A 14,710-nucleotide genomic window follows, 5' to 3' on the forward strand; every position below is an offset into this window, starting at 1 on the left:
GTGAGAGCGGACTAATACATGGGGCCTGATGGCAGGTGTTAGGGTTATGGGGCTGATGGATCCCTCTACAATAGATTAATGTTCTCCCTCAATGGTGAGTTCTCACTCTATTAGTTCTTGCGAGAGCCGATTGTTTCAAAGAGCTTGGCACGCACCTCCCCCTGCCTTGCTTCCTCTTTTGCCATGGAATCTCTGGGTCCCCTTCACCTTCAGCCATGTGTGGAAGCAGCCTGAGACCTTCACCAAATTCAGATGCCCAATCTTGAACTTTTCAGCCATCATAATTGCAGCCCAAATAAACCTTTTTCTTTATAAACTACCCGGTCTTGGGTATTTCTTTATTTTGTGTTTATTATTGTTTCTTTATTTTGTGTTATATTATTGCAACACAAAATGGACTAAGACACTCACCAACTCTCTTGAATTCAAGAGTTTCATGGTTTATGTACTGAACATTGTCACATAAAAATACCACTTCCTAGGCTCCAGTCATGACGATCCAGGTGAACAGGAATATGGCACCAAAAGTCTGCCTTTTTAAGTAATACTCCCGTTGAGTCTGATACAGACAGTTCCCAGGTAGGCTTGGAAAAACACTTATCTGATAGTCATTTGTTCACTGATGGAAGGCCAAATTTCATGCCATAGTCCACTCTTATGCCCACTGACAAGCCACTTTGCTACTCACACCAGCTTCTCCATTTGACAGTGGTTCCCTGTCTTCCCCATCTTTCAACAGATAAATTGCATCTCCTTCTCCTCAGTCACAAGGAGTTAATACATTAATATTTTGCATAATACTCCTTGTTAAACTATTCTGTCATATAGATAAGTGTTTCTTAGTTAAATTCAATTGAATGTCTACTGTGAATAAAATTTAGATAAGACCAGTGCCTCCTCCCAAATGAGGATTTTTAGATTAGATGGCTCCTGCTTGTCTGCCACTAGGTATGAATTCCTTCGGTTTTTAGTGATACACTACATGGCACAATTGAATGGTTACCATTTGGAAGCACCATTTCTTGGCCAATTTTAACCTTCAGAAGAATTGTTCTTAGGGTAAAGATTTATCTTTAACCATTTTCTTCAAAGAAAATGTTACTTTCTTCTTTCCAAGAAACGGGTCTATTTTTCCACTAAAAACCTACAGGAGGATTTCTCTTGGCACAAGGCAGCCTAGGAAGCTTTTCCAGTAAACCAGCTGTTATTTTTCTCCTGGCTATCAGACAATGCTTCACTTAGATATTATATCTGAGGTCTCATCTGAATTTAGGAAAATGAGACTGCTTGTTTCAGAGATAATCTTCCAGCTGTGCTTGTGCAAGTCTCATTAAGTCCTTGAAAGAGTAAGAGAAGGAGGGTGAGGGAGAAAGGGAGAAAAGAGGAGGAGCAATGACAACAAATGAATTTTTAAAAGTATGTCTTAACTATCAGACATAGAGCTACAGTGTTTTAATGACATGTCTCACTGAATCCCATGAAAGTTCTGAGATATTTTTTATAGATGTATTTTACAGATGATAAAAACCAAGGCAGAGAGAGTCTAAGTAAATTGCACAATGCCACATAGCTACTAACAGTCAAAGCAAGATTCAAAGTGAGCTCTGTCTGATATCAGAGCTCTCATCCATGCACTGTGGGAGAACCCACTGGGAGACAGTACTCGGGCAATGTGTTACCACGTCTTGTAGCATAGGCCTATCACTCTGGTAGCATCAGAGCAGCCAACAGAAACTGTAGTGGATCAAAATCACAACCTACCATCCAATTTATTGGAGGGTCTCCAATAGCCTCAGGAATCAGGCTGGATTTAGGAATGTGAGCCCCCCTTACTCACCAAATCAGCACTTTACAATTCATATGCTATGTACCTTCTATCTACTGCACCAAAGAAGTTCAGTTCTAAATTTCTAATGAAACTATCAGAATGATTAAAGAGAACCTCATGGCTGTCAGAAAAAATATCAAAAGTCAGTCCAATGCCTGAATTGACCTTGTTGACTCAGATATCCTCTCTTTTTACAGGGCGAAGAGCAAGTATTTGGCTATTGATTAATGTTACGTTACGATTGTTAGTGAGGCCAAACATTCAGACAGTTTTAATTGTCCAAACTCCTGGGCTAATTAATGCAATTTTGAAAGGGATTGGTCAGGACTCACAGTTTATGTTTTTATATACGTGTTTAGCATAGGTCTTGACAGAGAACATCCCAGTATATTAATTTAATATTCCCAGAGTTACTTATCAAAAGGCTGTACAATATGATGTTTTGCAAAATCAAAGTAGTTTATTATCTTGTCATCATCGAATTTTTTTCATTTATATTTCAGTTCACGGGGACATAAGCATATCAGTTACAAAACAACCCTATAATAACTAAATACAAAATAGCTACAAGGCTGTGTATATATTGTCCACTATGTCTAATATATTGCAGAGCTGAGTAACAAGACGATTTTCACAAAACACGTAAATGCTGATTATTCACATTACCTGATAGGAAGTTCCTTGTAGAGTTTTTCCTTGATGAGTATGTATGTTGTTACTTAGAAAATCATCTTCATTTAAATCTAAGAAAAGAGATAACTGTTACATACAGAATATCAGAAATTACATGATTTGGGAAGTTTAGGTGCAATGTAACACGCATGTTTTTATTTAGTCTGTAAGACATTACATTGGATAGGTCAAAAATATTTTTTTCTTAAATATATGCTTTTTTTTTTTTCTACAAGAAAAAGATCAAAATAAAATAGAAATTTAACAAAATAGGTATGCTGCTGACCATCTGTGTCCCTGAGGAAGTGATGGAAATTCACTGTGATTCCCTTTCTTGGTAATAATAGGATTGTGGACTAGCTACAAAAGCCACTTCTAACTTCAAAATGCTATGACTCCATGCAGTTATCACCTCACCTGTTTCTCTTAAACTAAGCCTTCCACCCCTGGCATTTTGAGCTTCATTAGCTTAGGTCTTCTCAACATGAATTATTTATGCTGAAATTGTTCTATGCATGCTTTAGTAAAAGCTTTGCAATGTAGCATCCATTTGCTTGCAGCTAAATGAAACCTTTTCAAATGTAGCAGCACTTCCCTTTTAGCTCCTGTAAATGGGAGCTTCATTTATTTAAGTCTGAAATACATGGTATGTTAAAAGAGGACAAGACTTTATGGGTCACTTAATCCAAGCCTCTTATTTTACAGATGAGGAAAGTGCGACCCAACATCACCTCGTCACCAGGCCAGTGACGTTTCCTTTCACTTTCACTCCTATTTACTTGCAACCATTGCTTCAGTTTTCTACTATTCCTCATTCTCATATTCTGCAGTGGAAGCGAGGGCAGGCAAGTCCTATCTTCCATGCACAGTGAAAAACAGGTACAGATTTTTCTCCAGATCTCCATCATAGCTATAGTTAAAAGATATGTTAAATTCACAGCTCAGTCTCAAAGTTACTTGCACCAATAACTTAGTATTTAAAACGAGACTAACCATACAACAGGATTCCAGAAAGTACCTAAATTTTAAAATGAGCTGATTTTGTGATCTGGTTCTTTGAATCAAGAATTTATGTCACAGGGTTAGGCTGCTAGAAGCTGAGTTTTTGCAGCTTGGTTTTTAGTTTCTGTATTGAGAAAAAGAAATATTGCCTCCCTTCTTTTATTCCTTCCCGTGTTGTCTCTTTTAGTCACCTTTTTACAGGAATTTTGAGTTACTCCTTCTATAGCCATTCTTCTGGGTATAGAAAAAGAACAGTAAAGTGGCTTCCTGTGTTCTAGAGTCTGGAATCAAGCTTAGAAAATAAGATACGAATATGTGCAATGCACTTACATAACAACACAAGGCAGAAAAATGAGTGATTCATACACAGTACGATGGAGAGAGATCACTACGACTCCGAGAACTTGTGGAAGAGACAGGGCCAGAATGGAAGCTTGAAGAATGGATACAGTTTGAGAAAGTGGAAGGAAAGGAAAAGGTGTAAATTTAGCAGTGATGCCATGAACCCTGGCCTATTATGCAGCATAAATGGAACATGTTTAATTAAGTGTAGAGATTGAGGCTGGTTAGGCCAGAGGGCGATTCTGGATACAGAGTAAGAGGAGGTAGGGCTGGATAGGTGACTGAGGCCCAACTGTAATGGGACCTGAGTACCAGGTGGAAGAATTTGGGCATAAACCATTAGATCAATGTTGTAAATATAAATATCTACAGGAATCAAATACATAACTAAATGAAGTTAATTCAATCAAGAAGGCAATGGGGATCCTACAGTGAGCTTAAGATGCAGCTCCCCAGCTACAGGGTAGCCATGGCTCTGAACTCTCTCAGTTAAAGTCACCCGAGACTTTGGGTCCTGGACTGGCACTTTCCCTCGTGTTTTTCAAGGGTATACAAACATATGGATTTTCATGTAAAATTTCCTGATTTTTAAAACATCATATGGCCCCACCAAGCTTTTCTTCTGAATAAATTCAGCTGTAGAGGTACCATTTCACAGGCCCTGCCGTAGAAAATGGGGAACCTTTAAGGGTTGGGACTAAATTAGGCAAATTTAAACCTTTGGTGTCTGGTCTTATACGTTTTTATTTATTTATGATTCCCAAATATTACCCTCCAAAAAGTGCTTTATAAAGACAGAATCTCTTTGGTCCTAAGTAGCAACAAAGGCAGAAGTTGAATTAGACAATATGTGGGCTGTATTTTCCACAGTTGGCCACAACCATGCCTTCCCATTCCATCAAGAAATTGAGTCTAATTCTTCTCCTGTTGACTCTGGGGTGATCTTAGTGACTCACTTGTCACAGTAGAGTGCAGTGGAAGTAATATTTTGTGATTTCCAAGGTAAGGTTAAAGAAGCCTTGCATAAGCCGGGGGCAGTGGAGTACCTACATCCCAGCTGCTTGGGAGGCTGAGGCAGAGGATTGCTTGAGGCCAGGAGTTTAAGATCAGCTTGGGCAACAGAGTCAGGCCTTGCCTCAAAAAGCAAAAAACAAACAAACAAAATTACAAAACAAGAAACCGTGCAGCTTCTACTTTGGGCTGTTGGGATCTTCATTCCTAGACACTTCTACCTGTGATGTGTGAAGCTCCCTTGCATGTTGCACACACTTGAAACCCAACCCTGAGGCTGGGAGAAGCTGGAGCGACATGAAAAGGCCACATATAGGTTCTTTAGTTGGCTGCCCAGCTGAGCCGAGCCTAAGCTAGACTAGTTGTCAGACATGTAAGTGAAGAAGCCTCTATATGACTCCAGCTACCAGATGTTTAAGTCCTCCCCAGTCATTCAAGTCTTCCCAAATGAAGCCTCTGACATCACATTGGGGACCAGTTCCCCAACTGAATTACTGACCTGCAAATGTATGAGCCTAATAAGATGTTCTGTTATACTACTAACTATTGGAATGGTTTGTTTGCTGCAATAGATTATCAGAACATTCAAGAACTACATCGTAGATTACCAACATCAATGTGCTTAAAAATATGCCATCCAGCATAAAAATTGAGATTACAACTGCCCTTCAAATACAGAGGCAGTAAAAGGAATAAAAGGAATGTAAAAAAAAGTTTTTGTTTTTAATCAGTTTTTAGGTTTTCTAACATAGATACTTCTGACTATATTACTTTTCAAACAGGCAACTCTAATCTCAGTAAGAACTCCTCTAAAGAATTAAAGGATCTGAAGATTCATTTGAATAAAACACTAGAAGTCTAAGTGGTCTCATCATTGAATTCAGAAAGCCTTCCTTGGATATATGAGGCATCAAACCATGCAGTGGGTACCCTTTCCTCAGGGACTTTATTCCCACCTTGTAAGCAAGCATTTAGAGGTGTGAAGTAGGATTTCCCTCTGGTGTTCCTCATGTAGTCCAGTTTGGCCAAAGTTAAATTACCTGCCCTTGAGAAACACGTTTTTCTAAAATTAAATGTGTGTTTCCTGAAAATTAACCAGAATGGTGAATATATTTGTGAATTTATACCATCTTTTGCCATCTTAAAATTAAGCTACTTGGCCTCAGGCCGATGAAGAAAAATAATTAATAAGATCTTGAAAAATTAAGCCAAAATATTTATAAGCTTACATTGAAGAGGCTGGACAAATAATGATATTGACCAGAAGTCAGGAGAGAAATTAGGTTTCAAACCAATGGTAACTGAAATGGTGGACTAGAGTAGAAATCCTTAAGAACACCTCTTCTTTCCCTCTGGGTTCCTCCTTTTATAATTAATCTCATCAAAGCCACATGTAAAGAAGATTTATTTTTAAAGTAAGTTTGCAGCAGTATAGGTGAAGTTAATGTTTCTCTTATTACTAACATTGTTTTCTGACTTTGTCTGGTCCCTCACTTCCCTTAGTAATATATGCAATTTTTCCCCACTTTTTCTTGTAGAATAGTCTGTCACAGTTACACTGATTGATTGAAAAATTTCTGAATCTCCAAGTAAGTTTTGTTTCCTTTTTATTATTTTTTAAAAGTTGATTTATTTTTATTCTTTGTACTTTCTGGTATAAAATATGAAAATCCTATTCTTGAAATTATCTTTAATTAAATCATAACTTAATCTTAGGTAAACTCCAATTCACAGATTCAAAAGTTTGTTCTTCTCAATTCTTTTTAGTAAAGTCGAATAAATTTAAATATTTTTAAATGGACTCTAACTTACTAAAATAAATATTACAAATATTTTTCCTATTTATAATGCCAAAAATTTAACAATTAACCTGAATTATAGATTAATTTCTCCTCACACCTAAGCTATGCCAATTTTTTAGTTGTAAAGTCCTAAGCACTCAATTTATTCTACATTATTTTACAGATGTAGTCTCTTTTAATAGAACAGATGTAGGCTTAGATAAAAATCTCCTTAGAAGAAGGAAATGGACTAGATAAATTAAAAATATTATGCATCTGGAACTCAACTTATTCTGACAAATTTGGCCTTAACCTATATAGTACAGTCACGTTGTTGAGCTATGGATTAATATACCAGACACAAATCTTAGCTAAATATAGCCTGTGGAATCTTTTCATCAGGTCCCAATATTCTTTAGGGCTGAAATGCTATTAATATAATGTGTTAATGTCAAAATATCATTTTGAAATTGAAATTGAGGAAAATTGCCCCTTTTTTGGCCTTGAATTTTATACGATTGCTTAGGACTTAATGTCACTCCTACAGTTTATTTCCCTATATATTTTCTTCTAGTTTATTGAAGCTATCTTTACAATTTCATCATTAGTATCTAGTAAAATCATGTGGGCTGTGGATGACAACAATGATGGACTTTCCCATCTTCATCTCACTGAACTCCACAGACTGTCTACCCTCAGGCACAGTAAACTAACCCTAAGTAATTATGCAATTAACAGCTAAAAACGAGTGTTTAAAATGAGAAAGAAATATTTTAGGTTGATACGTAGGTCACTAATTACTTAGAAATACTCTGAACCTTCCAAATGAAACCACTATACCCATAAAATTAGAGCCTACAACTTGTGGCCTTGAATTTCTCCCTTCAATTTATAATGTTACAGACAGCCTTGGTCTCTGGCCATCAACTCTTCCTAGTATGGCATTAATCTCTAGGAAATGTCCAGTGACTCAACTGCTGTACTGAAATGTCTGCTGAGGTTCTTGGACACACACACATGCACACGCACTCGCTGAACACACACGGTCACTCAAGACCCTGAGAAATATCAAAGCTGGGAAAAATTCTGTAAAGGCTTTCTTTCTTCCTTCGCTGACAAAGCAACCAGAAGTAACTCACCTAAGGCCAGGATTCTTTGCTGCTTTTTCAGTGTAGCTATAATAGGATTCCCTGCCTTTTATTCCCAAACTAACAAAACAAAACAAAAAACGTACATAAGAGAAAGGTAGTTTTAGGAAATAGAATACTTGAAGAAATTTATGGAAAAATTTGTATCTACAATATTCTTTAACACCGTTATACCTTCTTTATCCATAGATCAATATACAATAATCTAAAATAAAACAGGTGCTTCTAGAAGGATTAATAGATAAACGGAATGGTGGATGACTAGAGAAACTGATAGACGAGTGTTTGATTAACTGACTGAAGGTGTGGATGCATATAGCTGGCATCCGTGTGGTAAAGACAGAGTACAATCCAAACATGATAGAGAGGGAGGTGGAGCAAGGTGACTGAACAGAACCCAAAGTAATCATCCCTCTCACAGGAATACCAACTTGAATAGCTCTTCACACAAGAGGGCACCTCCATAAGTAAGTAAAAATCGAGTGAGTGATCACAATACCTGGTTCTAACATCATATCCTTGAAAGAGGTACTAAAAAAGTAGGAAAGGCAGTTTGGGATTGCTGACTCCACCGCCCTCCTCTATCCCTGGTGGCATCCTCATGGTGCTGAGAGAGAATCTTTGTGCATGGGGAAGGGAGAGCCAAGTTATTGTGGGACTTTGCATTGACCTCAGTGCTGTCTCTCACAGTGGAAAGCAACACAGGGCAAAATTCAGTTATCTACTGCAGGGGGAGCATATAGACTCGCCCCCAAATTCTGACTAGCCCCTCCAGAGTGGGCTGAAGCACTTTAGGGTCCTAAGTAAACTTGAAAGGCAGTCCAGACCACAGGACCTGAAATTCCTGGGCAAGTCCTGGTGCTGTGCTAGGCTCAAAGCCAGCGGAACTGAGGTACACATGATCCAGTAAGACATCGGTAGGGATGGCCAAAGGAATGCTTTCATCACCCCTTTCCCAATCCCAGGCAACACAGCTTGCAGCCCCAGGAAAGACTCCTTCCTTCCGCATAAAGAGAAGACACAGGAGAGTAAAAAGGACTTTGTCTTGCAACCATAGAATAGAGCACTAGGCAGACCCCTAAGGTTCCCAATCCATTCTTCACTCCCAGGTGAAATTTCTAGACTCTTGAATCATCAACAGCTAATATAATCAATTGTTTTTGTCATTCCGATAACCCTTGGGGGTGAATACCAAGCAGATCAACTTTTGATACTGTTTTTCATCTTTGTAAACTCTTAAGACTTTCTGTTTTATTATTGTCTTCCCAAAGTTAAGTAATTTTAATTATGAAATCACTTACTATTAATATGTTATTCTACACCTGACTACTAATTTACTCTCCTGGAGATTTTTAAATTATAAAAAGACCTAATTATATATTCATAATCAAGGTTATTTCTCTTACATTTTTTAAGAAGACCTAAACATAACTATTAACATATCGATGTTATCTTTAGAGTTTATTTGTGCTCTAATTTTTATTTTATTTTTTATTTATTTATTTTTTGAGACGGAGTCTCTCTCTGTCGCCCAGGCTGGAGTGCAGTGGCCGGATCTCAGCTCTCTGCAAGCTCTGCCTCCCCGGTTCACGCCATTCTCTTGCCTCAGCCTCCCGAGTAGCTGGGACTACAGGCGCCCGCTACCTCGCCCGGCTAGTTTTTTGTATTTTTTAGTAGAGATGGGGTTTCATTGTGTTCGCCAGGATGGTCTCGATCTCCTGACCTCGTGATTCACCCATCTCGGCCTCCCAAAGTGCTGGGATTGCAGGCTTGAACCACCGCGCCCAGCCTAATTTTTAATGTATTTTCAAATTCTTTTGTACATTAAAACTTTCAGTTTTCTTTTCAATTGCTTATTTGCTTCAGCAGGCAACTTAACTAGATCCCACTTCCTTTCTGTACATGTGTCTGTGTGATGTTTATACACATATGTATATGTATACATGTATATATTAATAGTTTATAATAATGCATATTCTATTCTATCTTATTTGGTTTTCCTTTTTAAGTAGACCAGAATATTCCACTTATTTTCATGGTGAAAGATGTAAATTTTTCTTACCTGCCCTTTAAACTACTTTGGGAAAATGCAAAGTCAGCTGAACTAAATATAGCAATTACCTTTTAGCTGACAGGGCCTTCTGATGTGGGAATCATTCTTATGCTTGCTGTGTTCCTGCCAGATTTTGTCATTCACAGTATTTCCTTCTAAAGCGAAGCAGAGAATTAGTTAGAATTCACAGTAACATTTGTCCAGTAAGTATAAGACATTTGAAATCAAAACAAGTTCAGCACGGGGCTTGTAACTTGGTAAGTGATATCTTAAGAGAGCTCTAGTTCTAGGGAGTTCTAGTCCCTCATGGACAACTGCAGGTATCCTGTGGGCTACCCACTTATTCCCATGAACTACATAGGCACCTCACCATATATGATAGAATGCTGTTACTCTAATGTCTCTTGACAGTTTATGATTGCATTATTCTTTGTAGTAGTTTTCTTGAATTCATAACCAATTATTATTATTATTACTTTTTTGAGACAGGGTCTTACGGTCTTACTCTGTTGCCCAGGTTGGAGTACATGGTGTGATCATAGCTCATTGCAGCCTCAAATTCCTGGGCCATAGCTATCCTCCTGCCTCAATTTCCCAAGTAGCTGAAACTACAGGCATGTGCCACCATGATAGACATATATATATATATATATATATATATGGTAGAGACAGGGTCATAATCAATTGTTTTTATGCATGCTTAAAAGGTTAAAGTATTCTTATCCTCAAGATTCCCCATCATTTCTAACAAATTAATTGTGTAGAAAGAACACTGAGCTGTGATGGTTTCAAGAAACTCTAAGATCCTTAAATGGAAGGTCAATGATTTGCTCAAGTTTGTCCTCCCAACATCTAAAGCATGGCCTGGACATGTGAAGAAATGAATTGCACCAAATGGAAAATTGGAGTCCCTTCTAAATTACTTACTACAGATAAATCATTCTACATGTTCTATCCTACATTGATAAAACAAATGTTAAATAATGCCACCAATGGTAGCGTGAAGACAAACTCAGCATGCTGTGTTGTTTCTAAAGTCACTATTTGCTCATATGTTTTGATTATAGAAAAGGCAGTTGATCATCAAGAATTGTGTTAGGATAGAAATATTGGTTGTATCGTATGTACGTGCTGAATAGACTGAGAATGGATCTAGATGAAAAAGAAAATTTTGCCTTACTTCCTTTTATTTAAGACTATGCGCTATTCAAATCAGGGCTGATATTCAAAATATTTATCAGCAAGTTACTGCAGGACCCTGATAGGATCCAGCACCTGTAGATGTTACTGCTGGGAGAATTGAAACCTGATTAAAACGCAGATATCCTTCAAAGTTGTACCCATTGTGGGGTATCACCTTAGTCACAATGAGCTTTTCAGATCCTACCAGAAAATTGGTTTTTTAAAAAGAAGGAAATGGGTATTAGCACCCGACTCCTCTGCTGGGGAGAAGGAAAGGGAAAAGGGTACCCACAAGTTTGGCACATTACATTAAAAGAAATTATTGAGGCCCAGTGTGGTGGCTCACGCCTGTAATCCCAGCACTTTGGGAGGCCGAGGCGGGCGGATCACGAGGTCAAGAGATGGAGACCATCCTGGCAAACATGGTGAAACTCCATCTCTACTAAGAATACAAAAACTAGCTGGGCGTGGTGACACGCACCTGTAGTCCCAGCTACTCTGGGAGCTGAGGCAGGAGAATCGCTTGAATCCGGGAGGCAGAGGTGGCAGTGAGCCCAGATCGCACCACTGCACTCCAGCCTGGCAACAGAGCAAGACTCCGTCTTAAAAATAAATAAATAAATACAATTATTGACTGGATGACCCAGATGTTTCACCATTGTGAATGTTTTATAATTACTGACTCCCTATTTGCTGTAAAGTAACAAGAGAGATAATCTATTAACTTTCTAAAAGTAATGAATAGAAATCGATGTTTACTTTAGAATTAAAATACAAACCAAACGGATTGCATGTGTTATTACTATGAATGCTATCACAAAAACTAAAGAGAAGATTTGGTGTGTGAAATGTTGTAGAAGAGACTTTTATAATAAAACCACTTTCTGCTAATTTTTTATTGTCTCCTAGATTCACAGATCTAAAAAGATCTCTAACAAGTCACCTTGGCCATGCAGCAGCCAAGCTACACATGGAGAGCCGGAAGATGATCAGCCAATGAACTACCAAAGAGGATTATTCTGTTTAAATATAACAGGAAATTATTGCAAATAAATCAATGAGTTCTTTGTCATAGCCATTTAAAGTTAGAATGAAGCCACTTTTAAAAAAATGTTCTTCTATATAACTCAAAGACAACTCAATTTGACTTTCATTAATCAGTTTTGTTGCTTTATGGCAGGAGCAGGAGAAAAGAACTTTTGGGGAGACAGAATACATATTTACACTTGTAACTTTGGGAATCACTAACCAAATATTTTATTTTCAGACATAAATCTCCGGAATAACCTGGAAGAATAAAAGAAACAATATTTAAGTCTAGATTTAATAAATAACATCTTAATCAAACAGAAATTAGAATGTGTGCAACACTTTGGGAGCAGGAATGAATTCTACCTCTAACTAAGATCTACCTATGATCTTGAATCTTCCTAAACCTAGGTGGCAAATTACAGTAAATACAAGTATAATTTGGGTCTATAAATTTCTATGCTATATGGAGGGACCGATATTCATAAAACCTGAACAAAATGGTAAGTCATTTTACATGAAAGTATCTCAGGATAACCAAATAGTTACTGGGGGGGAAGTGCTTTTCCAAATAATTATGTTACTAAATACAGAAAGAATGATGTAAATTGAATATAACCATTATGCAATCTCTAATAAAATAACAGATCTGGAAAATAATCACCAATTACTGATAAAGCCTAATTGAAAGGCTGATGGGCAACTTCATGCCGAATGGCTCCACCTGATACCATCTGAACCCACTGAGCAATATCACTGTCATAAAAATATGATCGTGCAATCAATTCATGTGTGTGGGTGAAAACACACATATCTCATAACTGACATTGTTATAGCTTAAGTGTTTTCGACTATTGATATTCTTCATTGTCATTAAATTAAAACCGAGGTTACCCTTTTTTTAAGCTCGAAATTGTGAACAAAAACATGCATAGATAAGATTTCCTTTTTCTTAATTTTTTTTTCCTTTTAATTTTTTTAATGCAAAATGGTTAGGACATCTCTTGGCACATAGCAAACAATTCCAAACAAATAAGCTATTTATAATATTGTAAAGTGAGGTAGGTAAATAACAGCAAGACTAGACATATAGCTTACAACACAACAAAAGAGAAAGTATGCAGTCACTCAAGACCAACTTTTAAATATACATATAAATATATATATATTTGGACCTTTTCATACTTTATATATATTTGAATCTTATCACACTTTGGGATTTAACTAAAAGTTTACAGGAAACATAGAGTAGAGACAAACATGCTTAAAAAAACACAAGGATTCAATCAGCAAAATTCAAAAATCTGGGAAATTCTTCAGGACACAGACTCCAGTTTCTTCAACAAATAAATGAAAAGACACAAATGAAGGGACATGAACTGAATCCAGCTGAGCTTTTTGGATCCTGATTTAAACAAACCAACTCTGAAAAAGCATTCGAGTCTGTCAGAAATAGTTCAATATTGACTATATATTTGGCAATATAATGTCATTTGTCTTGTTTTGTTCTAGTGCAGTAATGGTATTGTGATTATGCTTTTCAAAAAATAATTCTTATTTTTTAATAATATACACTGAAGCATGAAATTATGTGTCTGGCACCTGCTTTATTAATACAAAAACAGTGGGGATGCAGTTGGGGGAGTAGAATGGGTAGAAATGAAATTGACTATAGGTTGATCCTTGTTCAAGTTTGGTGATATGAGTTTATCATTAACTCTTCCTCTATGTATGATTGAAAATTTCCATAATGTTTTGAAACAGAAACAGAGGATAGGATTAAGCTGACTGGACCGTGCTAATCAGTTCATGGGTGAGGGTAAACATGCACACATCTCATCACTCACTGTTACAGCTTAAGAGTTTTCCACTATTCATATATTTGATAGCCATGTACTCACTTCGGCAACACAGATACATATTCTTGACAGTCATTAAATTAAAACGAAGGTTATCCTTTTTAAGCTCAAAATTGTAAGCAAAAACATGCATATATAAGGTTTCCTTTTTCTTAATCTTTTGTTTGTTTTTAATTTTTTAATGCAAAATGCTTAGGACATCTCTTGGCATGTAGCAAGAATTCCAAACAAATAAATCTGTTTGTAATACTGTAAAGTGAGGTAGGTGTATAACAACATGAGACATCATTTCCATCAGGAGAGTGGTGGGCAAAAAAAACACAAACAAACAAAAAAACTAAGGAACTCAATGGAGACTTCAATTTTATTTTAATTGCTTGGAATCTGAGGCGCACCTTCACTGATCTGGTTTATGTTAGAAAAATTGTAAATTGGTCAGCATCAGACACTTTCCCTTTAATTCAATCCTCCTGTCATCTATATTTTGGTAGCCTGTATTCTGTGGAAGCATCAATCACAAGCCAACAGCTACTATTTTGTTTAAGTACGTGCCTTGGAATTAGTGAATTTCTTATTCATGGTCAGAATAAACAGCCTCACATACGTGGCGATAAGACTGAGAAAGGTCCTCCCGAAATCCCTTCTTTACTCCACCTCATGCTTAAAATGCCAGTGTTGTAGTTTAAATAGTTAATTGTAACTAAAATACAACTACGCCACCCTGACAGGTCTTTAAGCTGTTAATCACCCAATTACCTACTTACTATGGATGTGTTTTATATTTTTAACTGGGAGAAAGCTTT

The 14,710-nt window shown here is 37.0% G+C and overlaps 1 protein-coding gene across 1 annotated transcript in view; it reads right to left on the minus strand.

Annotated features, from left to right (window-relative positions):
* SAMSN1 (SAM domain, SH3 domain and nuclear localization signals 1) overlaps nucleotides 1-14,710 on the minus strand; it is a 157,597-nt gene that overhangs the window by 120,875 nt on the left and 22,012 nt on the right. Inside the window, exons 3-5 of the mRNA XM_012001961.1 lie at nucleotides 12,269-12,306; nucleotides 9,906-9,992; nucleotides 2,495-2,571 (exon numbers count right to left, since the gene is read on the minus strand). Coding sequence (XP_011857351.1) covers nucleotides 2,495-2,571; nucleotides 9,906-9,992; nucleotides 12,269-12,306 — 202 coding nt within the window. The remainder of the gene's footprint in view (nucleotides 1-2,494; nucleotides 2,572-9,905; nucleotides 9,993-12,268; nucleotides 12,307-14,710) is intronic.

This window comes from Mandrillus leucophaeus, unplaced genomic scaffold (assembly GCF_000951045.1).
Source record: "Mandrillus leucophaeus isolate KB7577 unplaced genomic scaffold, Mleu.le_1.0 Scaffold671, whole genome shotgun sequence".
Lineage (NCBI taxonomy): Eukaryota > Metazoa > Chordata > Mammalia > Primates > Cercopithecidae > Mandrillus > Mandrillus leucophaeus.